At 32.6% G+C, this 27,018-nt stretch overlaps 1 protein-coding gene across 3 annotated transcripts; it reads left to right on the top strand.

The window, feature by feature from the left end:
* Nucleotides 1-345: 345 nt before the first annotated feature.
* On the top strand, nucleotides 346-26,374 carry LOC106071012 (uncharacterized). Of its 3 annotated transcripts, none has more exons than XM_056028242.1 (6): nucleotides 346-473; nucleotides 1,483-1,570; nucleotides 17,353-17,438; nucleotides 19,124-19,202; nucleotides 22,952-23,161; nucleotides 25,248-26,374. In XM_056028242.1, the coding sequence occupies exons 2-6, from the start codon at nucleotides 1,495-1,497 to the stop codon at nucleotides 25,634-25,636; spliced, it is 840 nt and encodes a 279-aa protein (XP_055884217.1). In that variant the 5' UTR covers nucleotides 346-473; nucleotides 1,483-1,494; the 3' UTR covers nucleotides 25,637-26,374. The 3 variants fall into 3 exon arrangements, with proteins under 3 accessions (XP_055884217.1, XP_055884218.1, XP_055884216.1); XM_056028243.1 differs by lacking the exons at nucleotides 17,353-17,438; nucleotides 19,124-19,202; nucleotides 22,952-23,161; nucleotides 25,248-26,374 and adding exons at nucleotides 3,639-3,724; nucleotides 6,444-6,525; nucleotides 7,012-7,221; nucleotides 8,253-9,129; XM_056028241.1 differs by lacking the exons at nucleotides 346-473; nucleotides 1,483-1,570 and adding exons at nucleotides 14,316-14,496; nucleotides 15,544-15,639.
* Nucleotides 26,375-27,018: the final 644 nt, after the last annotated feature.

The raw sequence follows: 27,018 nt of genomic DNA, 5'->3' as shown, positions 1-27,018 counted from the left end.
GCCGATTTTGAGTTTGTGTTTCCACACAAACCGTCTTTTGTAACCTTGTTATGTTCTTAGATTACCGTCTACAATGCTATTAGAATGTAAATTTACGTTATGTCTCTTTATACGTCCCACTGACACTATATCTCGTGGTAGTGAGTTCTTGGCAGGTGTTCACACAAAATTCTATTCAGGTCTTACCGGATTATTTTTTTTTTGCTTTATGCCAGATTGTTGTTGATCTGCTTGCTAGTCGTCATGGCAACCTCTTCGGACTTAGATGTTAAGTCACCTCTTTGCCAGTATAAAATGTTGAACTCTCTTTATTTTGGTGTCCTTTTAAATTAAAGGGGTGCCGTAGTTGTCATATCTCTATTGAAGTAACTATTAGTTTGTTTTACAAATGGATATGGAGATATAAATTTGTATTTGCAAGAAGAAAAGTCTTAATTTGTGTGAATCAAGTAATTTCTAGCTCACTACCTAAAGTAGGTCAAATATTTTTTTGTGTGTTGCCAATTTATCTAATTTTGAAAAAAGAAATACATCTTTTTTAGTTCCTTTTATTACATGCAACATTTTTTATTAATTTCTAAAGTTTTGATAAGATTAATATTTATTATTTCAAAAAGTATAAGTGTACGCTCAATAAAGTCGCAGTGGCTGAGTGGTAAAGCGCTTGGCTTTCGAACTGTGGGTCTTGGGTTCGAATACTGGTAAAGACTAGGATTTTTTACATTGGGGATCTTCATGGCGCCTTTAAGTTCACCCATCTCTAATGTGTACCTGACATTAGTTGGGGAAAATTAAAGGTGGTTGGTCGTTATGCTGGCCACCCACATGAAACCTTCGTTAATCGTGGCCCCTAGAAGCTGATGTCCTTTACATCTTCTGCCCCATAGATAAAAATTTACTTAATGATTAAATATTTTAAAAAATAACTTGTAATCGAAAAGTACTTGTTTAATAAAAAAAATTTAAAGATTTAAACTTTTAAGATAAAAATTAATTTCATTATTATTATTTTAGTGCCCAATTATTTTTAAATTGTATTACTTATAAAGATTTAAAAAAAAAGACCGTGGCTTGAATATTCCTGGTCCAATGGTTAATTTGATGAGGGCCGCCTCTGAGTTTGTGTGATAACACAAACTCTTTTTGTAATCTTGTTGTATTGTTTTCTTGTTTACTTAAAAACATTAGGTATTTTAGCTTTGGTATTTGTAGGTATTTTAATAGTAAATATTAACATTTTTATTTATTCATTTATAACAGTGTTTCACAAACATTTTTTGTGAATTTATGGAACACTTTGCTTATTTTTTAGACTGGTTAATTTACTTGGTGGCCTACTAGTTAATTTTTCCAGCGGTTCGTGGAAAACCTATTCAAGACTCGCGAAACACTACGGTTCTACAGATTACAGTTTGGGAAATTATGATGTATAAGTTAGATGTATGCTTATTAGTTTTAAAACGTATTTATGTATTTAAACAGATTCGTGAGAAAATGACCTTAAGACTTCATGGTGTGTTTTTTTCCTTTACGTTGTTCTCACTTCTGCTTCAAGTATTGGGACAAACTGGTAAGACAGAAGTACTACAATATGGTACATATCTATCATTGCTGCATTTATGTTGATTGTTTTACTATTTGCAATAAAGTAATAAAGAATAACTATAAAATCCGTATAAATCGGTTTTTCCTGTTTATAAAAATCAGTGCCCACCAAGCAGAGGTTTACTCAGACCTTCTTTATGGATCTGAGACATAGAAAACAATTAAGATTCGTTTAATAAAGATGCTTGCGCTCCATCATGGACAAATGATAGCAAGATGGAACTACAAATAACGATATCATTGCGAAGGCCAGTATGGGCAGTATATATATCATTGGGTTGAGTTTGAAGTACTGAGTTCTAAAAGAACTGTATTCTGCGTGTTTCTTCAGTATCAGTGGAACTTCGGAATATGCTGATGTTTTGTTGTTTACGTGAGACAAGAAACCAGTTTGAGTAACAAAAATCTCTGAATTAAAAAAATACATCTAAATGTTTCCCCCTTCAGCCTGGTAGAACTGGAAAAGAAAACTGAAGAAAAGGTTTTAAAAAAGGTTTCACTTATGACGCGTCTTATTGAACTCCTATTCTATGTACTTGTTCTGTGTACTTGTTCTGTGTACTTGTTCTATGTACTTGTTCTGTGTCATTGTTCTGTGTACTTGTTCTGTGTACTTGTTCTGTGTACTTGTTCTATGTACATGTTCTGTGTACTTGTTCTGTGTACTTGTTCTGTGTACTTGTTCTGTGTACTTGTTCTATGTACTTGTTCTATGTACTTGTTCTGTGTCATTGTTCTGTGTACTTGTTCTATGTACTTGTTCTGTGTACTTGTTCTATGTACTTGTTCTATGTACTTGTTTTGTGTACTTGTTCTATGTACTTGTTCTATGTACTTGTTCTATGAACTTGTTCTGTGTCATTGTTCTATGTACTTGTTCTGTTTACTTGTTCTGTGTACTTGTTCTATGTACTTGTTCTGTGTACTTGTTCTATGTACTTGTTCTGTTTACTTGTTCTGTGTCATTGTTTTATGTACTTGTTCTGTTTACTTGTTCTATGTACTTGTTCTGTTTACTTGTTCTATGTACTTGTTCTGTGTACTTGTTCTATGTACTTGTTCTGTTTACTTGTTCTATGTACTTGTTGTGTGTACTTGTTCTGTGTACTTGTTCTGTGTACTTTTTCTGTGTACTTGTTCTGTGTACTTGTTCTGTGTACTTGTTCTATGTACTTGTTCTGTGTACTTGTTCTATGTACTTGTTCTGTGTACTTGTTCTATGTACTTGTTCTGTTTACTTGTTCTGTGTACTTGTTATGTGTATTTGTTCTATGTACTTGTTCTATGTACTTGTTCTGTTTACTTGTTCTGTGTACTTGTTCTGTGTACTTGTTCTGTGTACTTGTGCAGTTCGTTTCTCATCTAGCTACCAAGTTTAGCTATTTCTCTTTGTGTCAGTGAGGAAAGATCACATCACCGCCTATGCAACTAAAACTATATTTGTGCAATTATATAGCACACAGCTGTTAGCATCCACAGGGATAGCTGCACTACTTAGCGTCGATATTTTGTTTACTGTCAATAGAGATTTTCAAAAAAATGTAAGTCTAAATATTTTGTCAAAATAATTTCTTTTCTGCTAGATAAAAAAATAAAATTAAAAAAAGTAATAAAGTTTGCATTTTAGACTTTGCGGCGGTCTATACAGCATATGTTGTTAAGGTCATTTGTTTCTTTGGCAAACGGTCGACGAGGAGGTAGCCACGTGGCCAGTACAACATCTAACTGCCCTAACTTTCCCCTTCTAAAGTCAGATACCCATTAGAGTTGGGTGGACTCAGGGGCACCTTTAAAATCCCGAAATTCAAAATTAAAGTCTTTAGCAAATATTTCAACCCGGGACCTCAAGCGCTTAAATACTCAGCCACCGCGCCCCCTCTGGCAGATATCAAAATGTAATATTTGGTCGAATGTAATAATAGTTATTTTAAAACATAAAATATGAAAACTTTATTATAATGTGTATCGATACTTTATTTTTTTCTTTACCAAATTTAATTTTATAGAAATTAAATACATTTTTTTTTGTACAGATAACTGTCCAACTGTGCCACATATTTTCTCAGGAGGAAAGTGCTTTTATGTTTATCAAACCTACAAATTGTGGGACGAAGCTAAAGTAAGAGTCTTATATATTTTTAGTTCCCCCCCCCCCCCAAAAAAAAAATAATTATGAAATAATTATGAAAAATAGAGGCATAGCCAGGAATTTGTCCTCATTTGGGAACCTAGGAGGTTTGACTCTTTTGGGACCCCACATTTTGCGTAATATTTACTATATAATGTAAAAAAAAACTCTCATTTGTGCACCCCTTCAGATTTTCAAATTCTACCACCCCCTCCCCCCACCCTAGCTAGGCCACTGATGAAAACAGTAAAAAGTTTTAAGCTAATAGTTTCCAGTATATATATATATATATATATATATATATATATATATATATATATATATATATATATATATATATATATATATATATATATATATACTATAAAGTATAAAGTAAGGCGTTTGTATGTATGTATGTATGTATGTATTTATGTATGTATGTATCTTTGTAACGAATAGAAATCAAAACCGCTTGACCAATCTTGATAAAACTTGGCAGGAATATTCCTTGGGTACTAACTTAGACTGTAGTGTATATATTGTAGCCCTAAAACAAACTTAAGACCCTAAAAAAATCAAGTTGTCCGATTCTATTTAAGCTATAGTATTTTATGGATCTAGGCCATGTCTACAATGTTGACATGAGAAAAGATCGAAAGGATTTAGATCTAGATCTAATTTTAAGAAATACACTTTGCGAAGATAGTTTTTTACTTTGACACATGAAAATACAAAAGAATGTCCATTGATATCATTATATAATAAAATTAACCTTCAAATTTGTGTTTGAAAACCATTTTTACATAAATGAGTTCCTTATATCTGTGACTACAGCTTTCCTGAAGAACATTCTTTCTTTAGACAATACCGTAATGTTACACATCTTTCCATCCCTAGATCTAAAACTCTAATTTAACTCTAAGATGATTAAACTTCTCTTCGCACAGATACTTTTATACTTTAACACATGACCATACTTATTATAGTCCATTCATTTCATATCTTGATCAAATTAATATTCAAATTTGGTTTTCTAAAGCATTTTTAGTACATTCGACTTATTCGTTTACGAAAACTGCGAAGCCGATTTGAGATAGGCCTAGATCTATATTTATTCATGAATCGCGTACTAAAAATGATTTCGTTTTTTTGTTTACTTTATAACCCGTTTTAATTGTACTATTAGTGTATCGGCTTCAGGTAAACCCATTTTGGCAAAACTAATTTTATTTTCGTAGCGAAAGAGAAAAAACTTCAAAGGATCATTGGCTACGTTTTACATACATCTAAATTTAACTAGATTAGTAAACACAAACTTAGACCCGCAGGCCGCTGGTAATGTCAGGCTAGTATATATATATATATATATATATATATATATATATATATATATATATATATATATATATATATATATATATATATATATATATATATATATATATATATATTTGCATACCATAAATCTTGAAATATATATATATATAGTCAAGATTTATGGTATGCAAATAAATCCCTAAAACAACTCACATTGTGACTTGACTTTAAAGGGGGCATCAGCATTGGAGGCCTAAAGCTGACTAGTGTCAGTAGATTCAAATACCTAGGAGCTATAGTCTCAGATGAGGAAACGAAACCCAAATTATTGGCCCGAATCGCACAGTCCACAGCAGCCCTTGCAAAACTTTTTTAAAATATGGAAGGACAAAGACATAGTCCTCGGCACCAAAATCAGACTGATGCGCTTCCTGGTCATGGTGACATTTATATGTGCTTGTAAGTCTTGGACGCTGACTGCACTGCTAGAGAGGAGGTTCCTAGAAATGAAACGGAGATGTTACAGAATGATCCTAGGCATCACATTTAAAGACCGCATCACAAAACAAGAGATTAGAGACAAGGTTACTGCAGCGATTGAATCCCATTATGTCCTGCTAATTATCGTAAAAAAAATGCAAGCTAAATATCTATGGCCTTATTACAAGCTCTTCGGGGCTCGCAAAGGGAACAAAACCAGGAATAAAAAAGAAGAGGCAGACAGAGAAAGCGATGGGAAGACAACATACAAGAATGGACGGGCCTGCCATTGAAAGAGGCTCAAACTAAGACAGAGAGGAGTGAAAAAGGACGGTCGACGGGTCTTGCTTGATGCCTTAACTCTTTCTCTGCGTAATTATTTACCACATTCTGGTGGAATCAACGCTCGTATCGTCAGTTAGGAGAGAAAGAGCTAACAGACCAATAGACTAATGGATAGGTAAGGGTTAAGGTAAAGTATAATATATATATATATATATACACTGTTTAATACACAAAACAAGACAGAAAAAAACCCTAACATCTCCTATACCAGCGAGAATAATCTATTTCTTTAAAAGAAGGGAGACAACGCTTAAGGATGGAAGACTTTCAGAAAAAAAAATGTGTTTCTGGTCTTCCGCTAAAAAAAAACTAGCAACAAAGATGTATTTAACCCCTAATGAGTCAAGGAAGAACCTCACAAGAGACTGGCCATTCAGCAACTCCTTAATCCGTAGATCAACAATTAAATAGAAAATCAAATAATTATTTCTGCTAGGCCAAAGTCGGACTGAATCATTTCTTTATAACAATCAGACTATTAAATGCATGTAACTACATTTTAATATTGCATATAACATTCAACCCTTCTCGGGACAAAAATTCTTTAAGTAATCTTAATCTTTAAGTTTTTTTTTTATGTTTTTAGGTAGAATGTGAAAGATTGAATAGCTCTCTGGCTGAGTTTGAATCACGTGAACAACCAATATCCATTTATTCAAAAGTTTATCGTAAGTGATTGTGTAACTTAAACGTTAAGAAAATAGTAAACAATTATATGCTACCATATTAGATTTTCCCAAGGTTTTTGACAAAAGTTCACTACCATATTTTTACTTTAAATAATAAAAACAGCATAATCCTAACGATCGGAACACTATATATTTTTATATTTTAGTTTTTAAAACAGTTATATGAAAAATCTGTATATATGCATGTTTAGTTAAATATATTGTTTTTTGATAAGTATTTTTTTTAAAGGGCTGATAATTTGAACGTGTGAACGATGTGTTGACAGTTTTGTTAATTGGTATTATATTCTTAACACCCAAGCCCAATTAATTGAATAGTGATCTAGCAATTTACACTATATTAAATCCAGCCGTCGTTGAGAAGAAATAACATTTGAAAAATGTAGATGTAATTGAAGAGATAATAGTTTGAAGACTTCTCATTGGGAGTACTTAGCATGTCTCTGTATATTTGAATCCACCTAGCATATAGTTATTGGATTGGCATGTATGACTTTAAAAGTGAGCGTTCATGGGTTTGGATCAGTGACAACAAAACAGTCAACATGACTTATTGGTCTGACACGCCAGAAAATCTCAGCAACGACCCTTGTGGATATGTCTACTCTTATGGCAGTCCGAGCATCTCTGTAAAAAATTGTACTACAAAAAAGTACTATATATGTATGAGTTTACGTAAGTATATTCATAGCTAAATTAAATTCATTTATGTTTGTTGTACTGCTGTCTTATTAAAGATTTATCATTTATACATATGTTATATTTATATATACGGCGAAAAGAAAATCTTAATCGACTATCTTCGTACAATGGTTATGCTTGCCCTGGGTGTGGCAAAATATGTATGTCACAGCTATGGCTGCGAAGCCACTGGAAATACTGCATGCCTCGCTAATCTTATATATACATATTAGGCGTGTAACGGTATAGTCGCTCCGGCACCGGCTTCTGACGAATATTCGGCCTACTTTCATTATTCGGCTATATTCGCCTCCGGTCGAATATCACTGCCGAATAGTAAAAAGTACATCTATTTAATATTCATAAATAGTGAACCTCGTTCTTTTAATGTCTGCTATAGAATTGTGTAATGTTTATATTAAAACAAAATAATGTGCTTAAAAATAGAGGCACTATGAATAAGCATCAAACCTTTTTTTAAAATAAAGACAATTCGTGTTTATATAAATAGCAACGACATCCACATCATAAATGCCCGTTACATACAGAGCAGCTATGATTGGTACACTGTCTCATTACCATGCCCTTTTGTAACAGTAGCAGAAACCACAATAAAATTAGTAATAATTAAGGTAGATGTTTTTTGCATAATACGTTCTTTGCACAATAAAATGAAACAAAGATGTGCATGTGTGCGTGCTTTGTTTGCCTTGTATTAAAACCTTAAGAAAGAATGCTAATTTAATTGTTTAATTCTATTGACTTAATATAATATAAAATTGATCTGTGTTTTATCACTTAAAAACAAACCAATCAACGTATTGAAGATTAAAACTTTTACTATTTTTGAAAAAAAAAATACATACGATCACACATGAATACATAAATGCAACATTACATATATACATACATAAATTATGCAATTATACATATATGTTTTATGTTCTGTTTTATTCTTGCTTTCTAAGTTGATTTTTTCAAATAAGTTTTCTTTGTTTACTTGGCACATCATAATGGGATTCTAGCTACAACTGAGGAATCAATCACAACTATCACTTCTACAACTGAGGCACCAGCCACAACTACCACCACGTCCTCTAACGAAACGTCATCAATAAGCTCACAACTGTCGACCTACTCCTCAAGCCAGATATTAACAACTTCTCTAGCTACTACTATGAGTACTGTCACCAACACTAATTCTCGAATTGGGAATATATTTGAGACCACTACACAATGTAGAGGTATGATGTTAAAAGCTCTGCCAATTCTTTTATCATTAAATCTTGTAATTTTTGTAATTTAAATGTAAACTTCATTGTTTTAATTGTACAGCTTGTATATGAGTTCTTTATATTATAACTTAATTGTTTAAGCTTTTCATTTTGTCTAATCAAATTTAATATTGAGGGTGCTGAAGAGTGGACATAACCGCTCGGGTTTTAATTCTCGTTAAAGATTTGGATTTTAAAAATTTGAAATTTGTGATGCGATTATGGGTCCAACAATAATAGGTACCAGTATCCGGCATAAATTGGGGAAGTAAAGGCAGTTGATGTTTACCCCTGCTACATTACTCAGTTGTTCAACGTCGGCCATAGAATCAGAAACTTCTTACACTATTTATCCTATAGATGGATTAAGGAGATATTTCACATTTATTTGTTTTGTTTGTTTTATATGTTTCGGATGTTCCTTCAGAGTTGAAGATAGTTTACTTCCTAGTCCAAACCTCCCGCAGGACGACGGGGGATGGGAGCGGGCAGGGTTTGAACCCTCGACCGTCGATTAATCCGAACGACAGTCCAGCGCGCAAACCGCACGACCAGGCAGCCATTTGTAAACCTTATCTTGATTTCGCTAACTTTTCATCTTTTTAAATACTTTCGAATAAAACCTTAATAAAACCTGAATTGATCCATTAAGATATTGGTATCTTACTGAATTAAATCCTTGCTTAAATAGCTTAGATACAGATACAAAAAAAATTAATTTGTATCATTTTTTTATAATGTATTTAAAAAAAAAAGAAATATCTATTTATGACAATACAGTATTGTTGTTGTTTTATTTTGTAAATAATACTTATTACGACAAGTGTATATACGATACGATTAATTTTGTGGAAATAATAGTATTTATCCACAATGTATTCTTGCAAAATTTTAAGTGTAGATGTTTATTAGTGTAGTTGTCAAATCAGTATTTGATTGTATAGCCTTTGAGACAAATATGTCTACAAATAAATAATGTTTTCTTTATACCCAAGCTCAATACTTATATATTTTATTCATGTCAATTGAGTGTTTCTATTGACTTTCTATAACATATACTCATTTTGTAATACAGTAATATTTTTAAAAATAAAATTGTATTATTAATTCTCACACACAAAATTTATTAGAGTAATTAGTTTCCACTACACGACTTGATGTTTCGCCTATGGGAAGAGAACTGTATAGAAGCTAAACCAGGGGTTCTCAACCTGTGGATCGCGACCCCCTTGGGTCGCCTAGGACAATCGAAAATATGGATTGTATTTGTTTACTCTTCTATTGCTGTATGTGAGTGTCGGGGGGAGGGGGTCACGGCAGAGTGGGAGGTTGTAAAAAGGGGTCGCCGAGAATAAAAGGTTGAGAACCGCTGAGCTAAACGATAAGAAAAAATGAAAACAATATTTTTTTTAATTAATTTTTTTTTCAATAAAGTATATTTCTATACTAGAGATAATAAAGTAAACTTTCTGCCAGCCCACCCTGAAAACATGTTTTTTTTTAATTTCACAAATTTATTTCAAAATAGCTAAATATGATTGGTTAGATTCTTACCTCTAGTAGAGAAAAGGTCTGCGAAATTCACAGGATAATATTAATCGATTTTTATCTATTTTTGTTTTAACTAAGTTTTATGAAATGTAAAAAAAAAACAACAACAACATAACATTATACTGTTATGTGACATAAAAATAAGTAGATTGTAATTTTTATTTCTAAAAGTCATGGATACAAATATCAATTTTTCACATAAAAATAAGTTTAAACATAAACACATATTAAAAACATAGTGATAATAAAATTTTTAAAGAAATAATAAAAACATACATCCATAATGTGTCTAAGACATCTGTCGCAAAGTGGTCCAGTGCGAAACCTGCGTCGCCCAAACTCAACTTTGTCGAAACGGCTGGGCAAAAATAAAATAAAAGAAACTACACTATGTAAAGTTAAGAAAATGTTTTTTTAAAAGTGAAAGAGTTATCAAACTTTCTTGGGGAAAGAAAACTGTTTCATGGACGTCTTGTAGAAATAGCGCAGCTACTAATCTAATATATAAAAGTAAAATGTTACGTATGTATTTATGTATGGTTGTATGTTTGTATGGTTGTACGTAACGCAAAGAAGGAAGAAAAAAATTACCTTACCTAACTAAACAAATAATAGAATCAACATTTTGTGCACTTAACCCCACCTCAACATCTCTAATTTTATGCAGTATCTACATACCACCAAATTCTAGTTTATTTATTCTAGAGTACAGGCAGGAACTAGGCAATCTGTTAACTATACCATAAGAAAAAAATAAAATGATGTTTTTTTTTGTATATGTTTGGTATGTTAATTTCAATGTAGACTACCATATGTAACCAAGTCAGGAACATAATCGTGACGACGAATATAAAGACAGAATAAAGCTTCAGAATGCCGATTTATAGACATTTAATTTGTTTATTGAAAATTAAAATAAATAAAACACAGGCACAGTTCTGGTAAATGAAATTTCGAATAGCAATTAATATATAATAATAATATCTCAATATCTAATATAATGAATAACTGAAACACAAAACTATATATCAACTCTATTACAAAACATTAACAGTCCAGGATTAAACACAAAACCACACTGTCTTACTATATTACAATCCAATAAAAAAAAACATCTCAGAAAGTAAAACAATCCAAAATCAAAAACAATCTTGAAGTCAACAACCTGCATTGCCACCCCTTCTCCTCTACAGTTAACAGGAGACCCAGGCTGACCAGAACTCAGTCCTGACATCCTTCTCCGGATGACCATGTGTCCGAAGTAATCTTTTTCAAGCCTGACATTGGATTAAGAATTCACATCTACAGAATATCTACCAAAAAATAAATGCTGTATTCTCTCTTCACTCTTTTAAGCTTTAGAAATGTGGACCTTATATTCCCGCAACGTATTAAAAGTTAAATGTCCTTCCACCTTGGCTTAGAAAAAATAGTAAGATGACAGTGGTTAGCAGAGCATCGTGGGGTCTAATTGTTGTATTTATCCTGTTTCTTTTTTTTTTATCTCTCTTTGAAAAGTATACCTAGAATTAAACTTTATCTTCAAAACTATCAGGTTATCGAATACATATGCGTATTAACAATGTAATAATAACATTAATAGATCTCCGCATCCTGTGGTATCAAGTCATTAATCGAACTGAGAATACAACAGCGTTTCTGGACCTTTGTATTGACAAAGATAGGGTTGTGGTTGTTGACATTTAGTAGTTTGTAGTTTATAGTTTCTGATATTCGTTCTAAAAATATATAAAGCTGCTTTTTTATCTGCCTTAACGGACCGCTACAAGGACTGATTTGGAGTTTCTGTTTCCCAATAAACTGTCTAGTATTAACCTTGTTTTTAGAGTTTTACTTATTTGAATAAATTAAATTCATAAAGACAAAACAGAATTGATACGGATTATGCAAGCTTTATATTTTGGGATCAACTGTTCTTAATACGTTTTCTCTAATTACAATGAATATAGACTTCCAAATTATTTTTTTTTAACCCTGAATCCACTATATTACAAAAAGATATTTTAATGGATGCACGTTTTTATACTTTTAAAAAATTGAAGTTGATTAATCTAAAAATAGATCTTATTAAACGGAAAGCTTAAGAGCTTAGAAAAAAAAAACACAAGATTACAAAGAAAGCTTGTGTTATTTTTATTATAGCTTTTATATAGCGCTACGTTCATGCTTATAGCATGCTCATAGCGCTTTTGGTCCAATCACTCTTGTGGACCAGTGGGGGGGGGGGGGGAAGGGGGTATCTAGGAGTTTATTTTCCTTGCTGCCTTTAGGCGCTCAGTAAACACAACTCTGCCCGAGTCGGGTGTCGAACCTCGAGCCCCCTTCTAGGTAGCCAAGCCAAGCCAAGTTCAAGCGCACTTGGCCTCTCGACCACGCTTCCTGTTATTACACAAGAACAGAGGCGGCCCCCATCGAATTCACAAATGGATCAGGAATGTTCTACCCATAGTATGTTTTGATTATTTAAAGTAATAAAATTTAACAATTATTGGGCTCTAAAATAATAATAATAATAATATAAGAAAAATAATTTTTCCTATTTTAAAGCTTAAAGTTATCAAAATGAATTTGTATCAAACAATTAATTTTTCAATTACAAGTATTTTTTTATATATATATTTATTAAGTAAAGTTCTACTTTAAGATCAAGTGATCTATGGGGCAGATGATATAAGGGTTCACGAAGGTGTGACGAGGCCAGTACAACGACCAACCGTCTTTACTTTTCCCCAATTAATGTCAGGTACCCAATAGAACTAGGTAGACACAAAGGCACCCAGAAGATCCCGAAAGTAAAAATCCCAGTCTTCCTGTTCCGAAACCAAGCGCTATACCTCTGAGCCACCGCGCCTAACTACATAGGTCACAATGGAAAAAAAGAATCTATGGATCATTATAAAATATATTTTTCATGGGATGAAATACTGATGAAATATTTTTATAAATTGATACTAACTTCGCTTTAGGTGGGCTTTTTTCCATGTTTAAGAAACACTAAAAAAAAAAAAAAACAATTTTAATAAACACTTGGTTTTATTTATTTTTTTACTGATTCTTGTGTTATTATGTGAAAGAAATAATTTTGCGAAATTTTAGATAAATCCAAGATTTGGTGTGGGAGAAATACTGTGTACAGACATTTTACAAGACAGACAGAGTTGATACAAGCTTTACAAAAGACGACACTTAAAAATGTAAATTTACACTACATTGCGGCAATCAAAAACATATGCAAAGCTGTTCTAAATGCTTAACTTTTTGTTTAAAAAAAAATTATCAGTTTCTTCCCCAATATCGGAATGGGTGCATTTAGCTTTGCTTACCTGTTGGTCTCGCGTACTCAGCCCCTTTTTATCCTCGGTCGTTGATTTTTTAGCTCTGAACAGTCAATCCGTCGAAATTTGTAAGAGCGTATCAAATTAGTATTGATTAGTTACGAATCTATTTAGCCCTTCAACGCAAAGAAACCGGCTCTTTGCGGGGCATGTTCTCCGACAGAATGAACTACGTATACCAAGAGTGGCGATGACATGGAGGCCAATTCGAGGAAAGCGCAAACAGGGACGTCCCAGTATTACCTGGCGCCACACCTTCACGGAAGACCTCAGAACAGTGGACACCAGGTGGGAGGAGGCTTCAGACATTGCCAGTGACAGATCTTTATGGAGACAGCTTGCTGCCCAATGCGCCGAACGGCGAGGGAGGACCTAAGTCTAAGTACGTCTATTTAGCCCACACAACGAAATCGCACGCCCTATTCGTACTCAGCTACTTAAGAAACACGCACATTCCCTCTATGGCCAAATTGTCACCTAACCTCTTGTTTTAAATGTGTTTAGAAGTGTATTATAGTTTACATAGATCAATCTACATTTTTGGAACCCGGCTCAAATCCGCCTTACTGACATATATTTATTTTATTTTTTTACTGATTGTCAATATGACCAGGTAGGCATAAAAGTTTGTGTCACGTCTTTGAAAGTCTTACGCTGTTTAAATGCTTGTTTTTTCTTAGATTACTGTCAACAATGCTATTGGAATGCAAATTTAAATGGAACCTCTCGATACGTCCCACTGGCACTATAGCTCGCGGTAGTGAGTTCCTGGCAGGTTTTCACACAAAATTGTATTCAGGTCTTACCGGATTATTATTTTTTTCTATTTCGCTGTATGCCCGATTGTTGTTGATCTGCTTGCTCGTCGTCATGGCATTCTCTTCGGGCTTTGATGTCGACTGTCGAGTCACCCTTCTATCCAGTATATAATGTTGAACCTTTTAATATTCATCTATATTTGCAATTAAAACTGGTGTCGTATTTGTCATGTTTCTATTGAAGTAACTATTAGTTTGTATGACAAATGGAAGGAGAGATATTAATTTTTATTTGCGATGGGAAAAGTCATTTCTAGCTCACTACCTAACGTAAGTCTAGAATTATTTTTTTTTTCGTGTTGCCAATTTATACAATTTTGTATTAAGAATATGTCATTTTTAGTTTATCTTTATTACATGTAAAATTGTATTAATTTTTTAATATTGTCATAAGACTAATTATTATAAAAAAAAATAAAAGTGTACGCTAAATAAATAGATAATGGCACGGTGACTGAGTGGTAAAGTGCTTGGCCTCAGAACTGGTGGTCCTGGTTTAAATCCTAGTAAAGACTGCGATTTTTTTACATTCGGGATCTTCAGGGCGCCTCTGGGTCCACCCATCTCTAATGAGTACATGACATTAGTTGTGGAAAAGTAAAAAGATGGTTGGGCCTAATGCTGGACACATAGCACCCTCGTTAACCGTGGTTCATAGAAAAAGATGACCTTAACATTATCTGCCCCATAGATCACTAAGTCTGTAAAGGGAACTTTGCTTAATGAATATATATTATTTAAAAAAAACTAGAAATTGAAAAGTACTTATGTTTAAAAAAAATTTGAAACATTTATATTTTTAAAAAAAATTACTTTAAATTTAGTATTATAATTTTTTGTGCCAAATGATTTTATAAATTCTATACCTTCAATGATCAAAAAAGACTAAGGCTTGAATATTCCTGGTCCATTGGTGAATTTGATGGGGGCCACCGCTATTTATCTTATTATATTTTATTTTAAGTTTTATTTTTTTATTCATACGCATCAGGTATTTTAGCATTAGTATTTGCATGTATTTTAATAGCATTGTTATATTTTAATACTTAAATTTTTATTTATTCATTTATTTAGTCATTAAAACAGTTTTTCCTTAATGGTCCACTTCGTACATTCTGAGTATTTAGAGAAACACTTTAATTTTTTTTTATAAGAGTGGTTCTTGTATTAGTTGGTTTACTAGTTAATTTTTACAGCGGTTCGTGGAAAACCTACTCAAGCCTCGCGTAACACTAAAGTTTCACGAAACACAGTTTGGGAAACATTGATTTATGAGTTATTCTTATCCTCATTAGTTTAAAAAACATGTTTTATTAGTTACACAGATTCAGCAGAAAATGACCTTGACATTTCATGGTGTGTTTTTTTCCTTCACGTTGATCTCACTTCTGCTTCAAGCATTGGGACAAACTGGTAAGGCAGAACTACTACTGTAGGGTACATTTGTATCATTGCTGCATATATGTTGTTTTGTTATTAGCAATAAAGACATTGGGAATAGCTATAAAGGCGTTTTAAATCGTTCCGCCTGCTTATAAAAATCAATGTCTATCAGGCAGTGGTTTTCTCAACCCTTCTACACAGTGGCGTAGCTAGGGTGGGGGGAGGAGTGGTGGGGGGATTTGAAAATTCCCTTATGGGCTCCCACTGGAGGCGGGCCCCAAAATAGTGTTTTTTTACATTTAAAATTAAATATTACACAAAATTCAGGGGCCCTCGAAGTGGTTAAGCCCCCGGGCCCCCAAACGATTGAAAATTCCTAGCTATGCCAGTGCTTCTACATGGATCTGAGATATAGAAAAATACTTAAACACTTTCACGAATTGAAAACGTGGAAAAATAACTTTCACCAAAGATGCTTGCGCCCCATTATGGATATACAGTAACAAGACCGCACCTCACACAGCGATGTTCTTGCGAACGCCGGTATGGACAGTATAGAGGGACTTGTTATAGTCCGACAGTTATGCTGGGCAGGGCACATATACCGTACGGGAGATGTTGGTATGCCAAAATCAGTCTTTTTCTTAATGAGCTACGTAAAAGAAGGGGCCACACATAAACACTTTAAAGACCAGTTTAGGCGCCAACTTGCTTAAACTAACATAAAGGAGAGAAGATGGTGTTGCAGGCGGCTTCAGAACAAGACAGCTGGAGGTTACTTACAAAGGCCACGTGATACACATGTGAGACCAATCCCGCTGACTAGGACAGATGTAAACGGCGAAAAAAAATAATTAATCCAGCCTCCGGTGGACAATGGTAATGCCCGCTCTATTGTTATGTAGCTTGCGAGAGACAAGAAATCAGTTTGAGTAACAAAAAGCTCTGAATTTAAATACATCTAAAGCCTCAATGTTTTCCCCTTAAGCCAAGTTGGACTGCGTAAAAGAACTAAAGAATGAGTTTTTAAAAAATGTTTATCTTTTGGTGCCCCTTATTGAACCTTGTTCTGTGTTCTTGCGCAGTGCGTTCTTCATCTAGCTACCAAAGTAAGCTGTTTTTCTGTGTGTCAGTGGGGAAATATCACATCATCACCTAGGCTACTTAAACTATATGTGTGCAAGTATATGCCACACAGATGTTGGGCATCCACGGGGATTGTTGTGCGTAGATATTTTGTTTACTGTCAATAGAGATTTTCAAAAAAAAAATGTAAGTCTAAATTATTGGCCAAAAGAATATTGTCATGGTAGATAAAAGTAAAATTAAAAACAAATGTAAAGTTTGTCATTTAGACTTTTCGGTCTATAGGGTAGATAATGTTGAGGTAATCTGTTTCTTATGGCCAACGGTTAACGAGCAGGTAGTCACGTGGCCAGTACAACGACCAACTGCCGTAGTCAGGTAGCCATTAGAGTTGGGTGGACTCAAGGGCGTCTTAAAATTCCCGAAATTTATTATAAAAGTCTTTAACTAAATTTAAACCCAGGACCTCAAACACTTGGCAACTTAACTACCGCGCCCCCACTGGTATATACTACGATGTAATTTTGTCTCAAATTTAACTATAGTTCTTTTAAACATAAAATCTGAAAACGTTAAAATATAATGTGCATCTATACTTCACTTTTTTCTTAACCAAATTAAATTTTACAGAAATGTAATACAATTTTTTTTATGCAGATAACTGTCCAACAGTTCAACATATTTACTCAGGAGGGAACTGCTTTTATGTTTATCTGAATGAGAAATCTTGGGACGAAGCTAAAGTAAGAATTTTATATATTTTTAGTTTTATTCCCCCTCTTAACACTATGTAAAAAGTTTAACTGTTTTCAGTGCGTATATATATACACTAGCCGTATAATACTGTGTCACTGATATAGTGTTTTAGAAGCAACAAATAATATTGTTATAAGTAAGTGAATGCGTGAATGAAAAAGAATGAATGATGCTAATAAAATAGCAAATCGATCAAAATCTATTTTTGTTACTTACACATTTGCTTATATATATATATTGAGATCTAAAGTCTTATGTGGTTTATGGCCTAATATTTTTATATTAAGTAAAATACATCAACTTACCTTAAAGATTCTTGATATATCAGTTTAAGATTGAATTTAAGTCTCAATAAGCTTATTTTTATTTTATGCTAGAATATTCAATATCCCCCATACAGAGCCTCATTGGCATGTTCAGTCCCAGTGTGTTTACACTGAGACACATTAATGAAACTATTAAAATGTATGTCAATATGGCTAAAGTCACACTTTGCATCTGTAGCTAACGATTATCTTATCTTAAATAATACAGACGTTACTTCAAAAAAGAAGATGATTACGTCCTACGCGTCATGCATTTAGTCATGCATTTAGTCATGCATATTAGCCAATGACTTAAATTCTGCCAAGTCACTGGTTTTCCTGGCTAGCTCAGGCAACCCATTCCATGCTCTAATAGCACTAGGTATAAACTGTTTGTAAAAATGCTTTAGAAAAACAAATGTGAAGCTTAATTTGAGTAAAATGTGAAATACATGGTCTATATTTAGTATGTTCAAGTGTTAAAATATAAAATTATATTTGCGAAGAGTAGGCCTAGTTGTATCACCTTAGAGTTAAATTAAGCTTAAAGGTTTAAGAGATTTTAAGATCTGCGCATGCGTAACCTTTCTGTCTTGTCTAATGAAAGAATGCACGTCAGGACATCTAAGTTAAATATATGGAACAAATTTATGTAAAAATTCTTTTGAAACCAAAATCTGAAGGTTGGTTTTTATTAAATAATTAAATTAATGGATTATTCTTGTATTGAAGTGTCAAAGTACAAAAAATCTATGCAAAGTATAGTTCTTAAAATTAGATTTAGATCTAGAGCTTTTCGGTATTCAATCATGTAAATAAGGCTATATGTCCTAGATCTCGTAAAAAAAGAAAATAGTAATACCTTTATAGAGCTGGGCTACTTTTTTTGTTATTTGAGGTTCATAAACTTGTTTAGGACTACTTTACATACAGCAAGTGTACAATTCGCAACAAGCAACACTGACTGTACAAATATTTTAACATTAACACACGTACCGCCGTATAACTCTAGCACTGGCCTCTCTGTCTCGTCTCTGACTTGCACTAGGTTTAACTAAAATATTGTTATAACTCCGCCATGCGCACCGACATCTAAGCTAGGAGGTGCGCACTGTGATAAACTAGACTAAAAAGGATGTCAACATTAGGAAGAGAAGAGGAGAACGATTTCTGCCCAAGTTGAGAGCCGAAGTGAAAAGACTGTGTCTAAGAAAGATGATGTTTTATGAACTTGTGATGTCGTGTAAATAAAGATATATGTGCCTCGTTGAGTTGCCTCCCTTAAGTTAGTACAATATTTGACCCGTCTGGGGACAAAAATTATCTAAGTAATCTTGTTATAATCAACTTTTTAAAAATGTTTTTAGGTAGAATGTGAAAGATTGAATAGCTCCCTGGCTGAGTTTGACTCACAAGAACAAGCAATAAACATATTTGTCAGTTACCGTAAGTGTTTCTTCATATGTTTTAGTCATAGTAAGCTTTTAATTGAGTTATTACAATATTTGTTTTATATTAGTATTTGTTAATAATATTATATTACGTAGAATTTTAAATATTTTAAAATTTATCTCTAACGATAATCATATTCCTTAATCCGAAAACTATATATGTGCATATTTTAGATTTATTTAAAAAGAACAAAAAAAAGTGCTATGAATAATCCAGAAAAGTAGAAGTGTAGTTTAATACACTATTTCATCTAAGTAAAAATTATTTTCAAAAAAATATAAACCACTTGTTCTCTAGTAACTAGAGGTGCTTTAGCTGAGAGGTAAATTGCTTGAGCAGTCTCAAGTCAAAACCTCACTAAAGACTGGTATTTTGAACTTCGGGATTTAAAAATTACCCTGTGCCCACCCCATTCCAATGGTTACATTGTACTACTTAGGGAAAGTAAAGGCAGTTGGTGGTTTGGCTAGCTACAATATATCTTCGAAAGCTTTCGGATATAGAAACATCATCAGCCCTATAGATCTCACAATCTGATAGGGGAACATCACTTTTACTCTGATAATAATAATAATAATAATTTTATTTATAAAGCGCTGTTAACAAACAAAATGTAGGCTCAAGGCGCTGTAATAACATTACAAACACAAACACGACAGCAACATTCAAAAACTAATCTAAAAAAGTTTTAAACAAGTAGGTCTTAATGTTCTTTTTAAAAGTGGTGTAGCATGTTGTCTGTCTGAGATCTATGGGGAGTGAGTTCCAAACCTTTGGTCCGTCCCCTGAAAAAGCCCTCAGACCGTAGCTTTTGAGGGAGTAACGTGGCACCACTAAAAGCATTGAGTCCATTGAGTTTGTAGTAACACAGAGTTTTTGTAAAACTGACACAAATATTTGTTTTTGTTATGTACATAAATTATAGTCAGTGAAACAAGATTTTATAAACAAGGAAGAGATGTGTTAGAGGCTTCTGAAAATTTGAAAGAGGCTTGTAAAATGTGAATGAGGCTTATGAAATGTAATAGAGGCTTGTAAAATGTAAAAGAGGCTTGTGAAATGTAAAAGAGACATGTGAAATAAAAAAAGGCTTGTGAAATGTAAAAGAGGCTTGTGAAATGTAAAAGAGGCTTGTGAAATGTGAAAGAGGCTTGTGAAATGTAAAATAGACTTGTAAAATGTACAAGAGGCTTGTGAAAATTTAGAGATGGGAAACGAACCGAACCCGAACCGAACACACCGAACTCGAACCTCACTTATGACCGAACCGAACCGAACCCGAACTTTGAAACTGCTCGGTACGAACCGAACCGAACGAACCCTCCTTATCTTAACCGAACTAATTTTGCAATTTCTACATCTTTTTTTTTTGTTTAGTTTAATAATAATAATAATAATAAAATACTTAAATATTTTATTTTAATTCTAATGATTCCATCATCCAAACATGGGATAGATAAAGGGGATAGGGGTATTTTGGAAACTAAAGAAAAATTAAAGCGCGCGCGAGGTATTCCCATGGGTTTTTCCAAACTCTCCCTGCCCCTGAATTTTCGCGGGCTGTTTGCAGTATTTCTTTTGATCCGATTAGCCCGCCCTCTCAGTAGATCTAATAAGTAGAAAGTCAATCTTAAAATATTGTCACTTTTATTGAAATGGCTGTTACTTGAGAGTAGAATATTTTTGGACGACTATAGAGTGTAGATATAAATCTTCAATAAGTTCATATGTATTCTAGTTTAAAATACATTTAATTATCTTCTTTTTATAGTAAAATCAGTTTAAAACGGAATCTCTTTTATAAATATTTAATATTAGAACTATCTAAAAAACTTAATATTTAATTTCTAAATAACGGTATTTACATTTCTTTTTAGTGTTGTATGTTTAAAAATTGTGAAGTATTCCGTATAGGAATATTATTACTATTTTTCTGGTTTGCATTAGTGATCATCAGTATTTTTAATGCAGGGGTGTGGGGATGGCGAGTACCTCGAATTTGGGGAGGGGTGGAAGCAACTTCCTGACAAATAGGGGGTGTTATAGAGTGTGTGTGTGTTTCCTGGCGGCGGTAAGATGAGGTTAAGCGATTGATTGGTGTATGCACGTATGATGAGGATGATGAAATTAGAGTAATGAAAATGTGAAACGGCAGACAATTTTGAAAAATGAACGTGTAAAGACCTTGTTTTGTGGTGAGCTAGATTTCGTTTAAATATCAGTATATTTCATTAATATTACATTTATATCTCAAGTTAAATATGTGAATATTGTAATAACAGTTAAGCTATATTGAGCTGCTCGCATACGAAATTTCTTTTAAAGTTTAAGTAAAAATATAAAACGTCTTTATTGGCTCAATAAACTTCAATTATACTAGCTGTTTTGTAAGCGACAAACCAACTAACGAGGAAAGGGGGCGTCGAAATAATTGTTTTCTTTTCAGTGTAACTTATCTGAATATTAGTAAAATTATATGTTTAAAAATTAAAATATATTAAGTAGGAATATCTTCTAATAAGACCTTGTTAAATGTAGACTGCTTTTGCGAGGCGCGTATGCAACAAAATGGGTCAAAACGTTTTGAAGAACACATTTAAAAACATCTCCGCTATTGTGATTCTTCTGGATTTTTTGTCTCATTATAGTCGAATTTTATTGCTATTCATTATAGTGACGACTTTTGTAGGAAAAAAAAGTTTGCGACAGAGACGTCTTAACACGAAGAATATTTTTGAAAAAGATCACGCCTATTACAGAAGTACGTGTGCAATATGTCGGCCTAACTAGAATGTCCCTCGAATAATACTATTGGTCAAGGCTGCTTCTTTATTACTAGATTTAATATGGCCCTCGACTTTTTTAAAAATAAGATGACTAGTGCGTTCTGTAAGAAAACATAAATATTAGCTTTTTAAAAATTATCTCTTCTTACTATGAGATAAAGTTTAGAATACGCTTAGCGCCGCGTCCCGCCCGGAATTAAACCCCTTGCCGACTTGAGCGAAAACATGCCGCATCTTCAATTCTATCTCCATGAAGAAACTTTTACAACGCTTACAATTTATGTATGCAACATTATTTCGGGAAAAAAAAACTGACCATAGGCCTACTTTATATAGGTGTGAGACACTGACTCATTAAGACATTTTTTAAAAACCCTTGAAATTTATGTAGGCAACATTATTTTGGAATGAGTATTGCCCATGGGCCAATTATATGTTGCAAAGTATTTGTTTTATGAAAAATTCAAATGAAAGTGTTTTATCTAATAGGCTACATTTCATTAAGCCTAATAACTTAATTTCGCTATTACATAATTTCAGAACATCGAACCGAGCCGAACCCGAACTTTGGACCTGACCGAACCGAACCGAACCCGAACTATACTCGTCATCGAACCGAACCGAACCCGAACTTAAATCTGACCGAACCGAACCGAACCCGAACTTTAAAAGTTGGGTTCGATTCCCATCTCTATGTGAAATGTGAAAGAGGCTTGTGAAATGTAAAATAGGTTTGTAAAATGTGAAAATATGAACGACAGGTGTGACAGCTTATTAAATTGTTATTATATTCTTCCTACCCAATTCACTGAATAGCTATCTAGAAATTTACATGATAATAAATCCTGTCGTCGTTGTAAAGAGATAACATTTGCAACGTTTAGGTTTCATCGTAGAGAAATTAGTTTCAAGACTTCTCATATACTCAGCATGTCTCTGTAATTTTAATTCACCTAGAATCAAATTTTTGGATTGGCGTGTACGACTACAAACCTGAGCAGTCCTGGGTTTGGATCAGTGACAACAAAACAGTCAACATGTCTTACTGGGATGAAAGTCCAGAAGATCTCAAGAACGAAACTTGTGGATACATGTACTTTTACGATGATCCAAAAATCTCTGTAAAAAATTGTGCTTCAACATTGTTCTATATATGTATGGGTTTACGTAAGTAAATTTATTGCTAAGTTAAATTCATTTATTTTTGTTTTACTGCTGTCATAATTAAGCTAATAATATATAAAAAATATATGCTTAAACAACTTGTAGCAAAAGTCAATAACAGCCTAGGCCCTCACCAATTTGTATATAAAGCAACTAGATTAACTGATGATGCAATTCTATTGCTTTTGGATCAGCTTTATAAGCATCTCGATACACCCAAAACATATGCACGAGTCCTATTCGTACATTTCTCCTTTATAAATGCTTTACATGATAGTATTTTCCAATAATAATTACAACAATGATAATCTTAGGTCTACTTATTATAATATCATTATTTTCCAATAATAATTACAACAATGATAATCTTAGGTCTACTTATTATAATATCATTATTTTCCAATAATAATTACAACAATGATAATCTTAGGTCTACTTATTATAATATCATTATTTTCCAATAATATTTACAACAATGATAATCTTAGGACCGAATTATTATATTATATTTCAAAAAAAGTAGTTAAGGCTGCAAAAATATTTTTACAAAAATTACCATTTTTTGTAAGAAAAAAATGTAATGAAACTTTGACAGCTAAAAATTTTCAAGCTATATAAAAGTCTATAAGGTTGATCATGCTGGATCAGGATTCGAACACGGGACCTCCATTTCCAAGTGTTTTACCCCTCAGCCACAGCATCTCCATATATTCATTTGGCGTACACTTATATTTTTTTAAAATAATGATTATTAACCTTATCCATAGATTCAAAATTAATAACATGTTACATTGTAATAAAGAGAAACAAAAAAAGATTTATTCTCTCTAACAAAATTAGATAAATTGGCAACACGAAAAAAAATGTTGACCTACTTTAAGCTACAATTGTGTACAAATGACAACAAGACTTTGCCCTCGAAAATAAAAACTAATATATCCAATGTCATTTGTCATACAAATTAATCATAGATCTAGCTAGATCTACACCTAGTTTTAGATCTGAATCTAGATTCTAGATTTAAGTCTATATCTAGAACTAGTCCCTAAGTCTAGATCTAGAGATAGATCTAAGCCTATATCTAGATCTTAGTCTATATCTACGTCTATGTCTATATCTAGATCTACGTCTATATCTAGATCTAAGTCTATATCTGAGTCTAGATCTAGTTCTAGAACTAGATATATAATTTTAATATAGAATCTACTATAACCAGACTAGAACTCGTATTATAATTATGTAGCTCTGGGCTCTATTTAGTTTTTATTAAACTGTCACTGTCAAATGTAGGCCCCTATAATGAGAATATGTCAAAACTGCGCGCTATAAAAAGTAATTTATTATTTTGAAATTTATAACTAAAACGAAGTTCGTATCAATATTCTTAATTAATAAATGAAAAATATATTTTATTATGGTCACTTAACACTTTTATCATTGTGACCTTTGATGCAAATGCTTTGTACCAATGCGCGAATCTATGAACGAAGCTCGATTTATTAATGAAGAAGTCCATGACCTTTTAAAAAAGCTACGTTCCCTGAAGTTTTTCATTTAAAAGTGGTGTAACTTTTTTAAAAATCTGCTTGCATATATAATTTTTAAAAATTAGATAATTCACTTTAGGAAAAGAACAAAAGTAGCCGTTGCATGATCTAAAATATCATGATGTCTGATTTTCATTTTCTCTTCTAGTTTCTAAGATCTAAACGGGACGGACGGACAGACAGACAGACATGCCACACAAAACTAATAGCGTCATTTCCCCTTTCAGGGGCCGCTAAAAACGAGTTTTTAATCAAGTGTATTTTTCTTAATACTTAAGCTATAGGCATATATTTGGTATCCTTGGTCTAGGAATCACAAGTTCTATCAAAATAAATAAAATAATATGCTAAGTGACCATTTTGAAAAATCGGTTTTGGGTCCCAACATTATTATACATATATACATACAAGTATAAATAATGCATTCAAACATAAATGCATTCAAAATTAATTTATTAATCAGGCTATGTTTTATTCTTGCTTCATAGTTTGATTTTCTTTTAATCTATTATTTTATTTGGCATGTCATAATCGGATTACAGCTGTTGCACCAACAACTACAACTTTAACAACTGAGGTACCAGAAACAACTACCACTTCTACAACTGAGGCACCAGCCACAACTACCTCTTCTACAACTGAGAGGTCTACAAATAATACTATCACTTTTACAACTGAGGCACCAGCTTCAACTACCACTTCTAGAACTGAGGCAACAGCCACTGAAGAAACGACATCATTAAGTTCACAAACGTCAACCTACTCCTCAAGCCAACAACCAACAACGTTTCTAGCTAATACTATGAGTACTATCACCAACACAAATTCTCAAATGGGGAATACACTTGAAACCACTAAAGAATGTAGAGGTATGAAGTTAAAAGCTTTGCCAATTCTTCTATCATTAACTCTTGTTATTTTTGTAATTTAAATTTCAACTTGATTGTTTTAAATTTTCAGCTTGTAATTGATCTCATCAAATTCTAACTTTTATGTTGAAGCTTTTTATAATATTTCATCAAATTCTATGTTGAGGGTGGTGACGAGTGGAACCTGGCTTTCTAGCATAAGGGCTTGGGTTTAATCTCGTGAAAGAATCATTTTGGGAATTTGTATTGCGCCCATGAGTCCAACAATAAAAAGTATCTGCATCTTTAATATTATTTTAATATTACTTTTTACGACGATAGTATTTACGACACGATTAGTTTTGCAGAAATAATACAATTTGTCCAAAATATTTTCTTGCAATATTTTATGTATAGCTGTTTATTGGTCTTGTATAAAAATCACTATTTGATATTATAACATATATACATATATTATAATATAAGTGTACGCTAAATGAATATATGTCTACAAATTTCTGTTTCTTTATTTCTACATGAGCCCATTGCTTTTATAATTTATTCGTTTCCATTGAGTGTTTATATTGAAATTCGAAAACACTCTGTTTGTAATTTACTAATATTTTAAAAAATAAAACTGTTTTTAAGGAATCTTGCACACAATTTTTATTACTGTAATTAGAATCGCTACACAAATATTTCTACACATAAACACGTTTATATTATTCTAATATGAGCCCATTTTTTTAATGTGTCAATTGAGTGTTGATTTTGACTTACTGTAGCATACATTTATTTTGTAATTCAATAAATAAAATTTAAATACAATTGTATTAAGGATTCTTGTACATACACTTTATTACAGTAATTAGTTTCGATAAAACAACCTGTATTTGAGCCCATGCGACGAGGACTGTTTGGAAGCTTCACGTGTAGAAGAGAAAAGAATAAAAAATATTTTTAAAAAATTATTTTTTTTTGTAATAAAACATATTGCTGAACTACACTATAGATTAAATATTAAACTTTCTGTCCACACTCCCAGCAAACATTTTTCTTTCATTTCACGAATATATCTAAATAATACTAAATATGATAGGTCAGATTCATACCTCATTGTCTATGAAATTCACAGGATTATATTCATCAATTTTTATCTTACGTTTATTTACTTTAGTTTTATGAAAATAAAAAAACAACACGTACCATTATGTTGTTAAGTGATGTAAAAATAAGTGAATAGCAATTTTTATTTCAAAATGTCATGAATACAAATATCATTTTTTTTTTTACATATAAATAAGTTTGAACATAAACGCATATCAAAAACATAGAAATGTGAAAACATTTTTTTAAGACATAATAAACTATACATCCATAATGCGTTTACGACTTGTGCCGCAAATGGTCCTATGCGAATCCTGAGTCACCATAACACAACTATCCGGAAACGGCTGCGCCAAAA

Source organism: Biomphalaria glabrata, chromosome 5 (assembly GCF_947242115.1).
Source record: "Biomphalaria glabrata chromosome 5, xgBioGlab47.1, whole genome shotgun sequence".
In the NCBI taxonomy this organism is placed as follows: domain Eukaryota; kingdom Metazoa; phylum Mollusca; class Gastropoda; family Planorbidae; genus Biomphalaria; species Biomphalaria glabrata.
This window is presented reverse-complemented; position numbering and strand designations above follow the sequence as displayed.

Coding starts and splice junctions, on each gene's coding strand:
- LOC106071012 (XM_056028242.1), top strand. CDS start 1,495: ATGACCTTAAGACTTCATGGTGTGTTTTTTTCCTTTACGTTGTTCTCA. Junction 1,571..17,352: donor TCAAGTATTGGGACAAACTG/GTAAGACAGAAG, acceptor TTTTTTATGCAG/ATAACTGTCCAACAGTTCAA. Junction 17,439..19,123: donor AATCTTGGGACGAAGCTAAA/GTAAGAATTTTA, acceptor AAATGTTTTTAG/GTAGAATGTGAAAGATTGAA.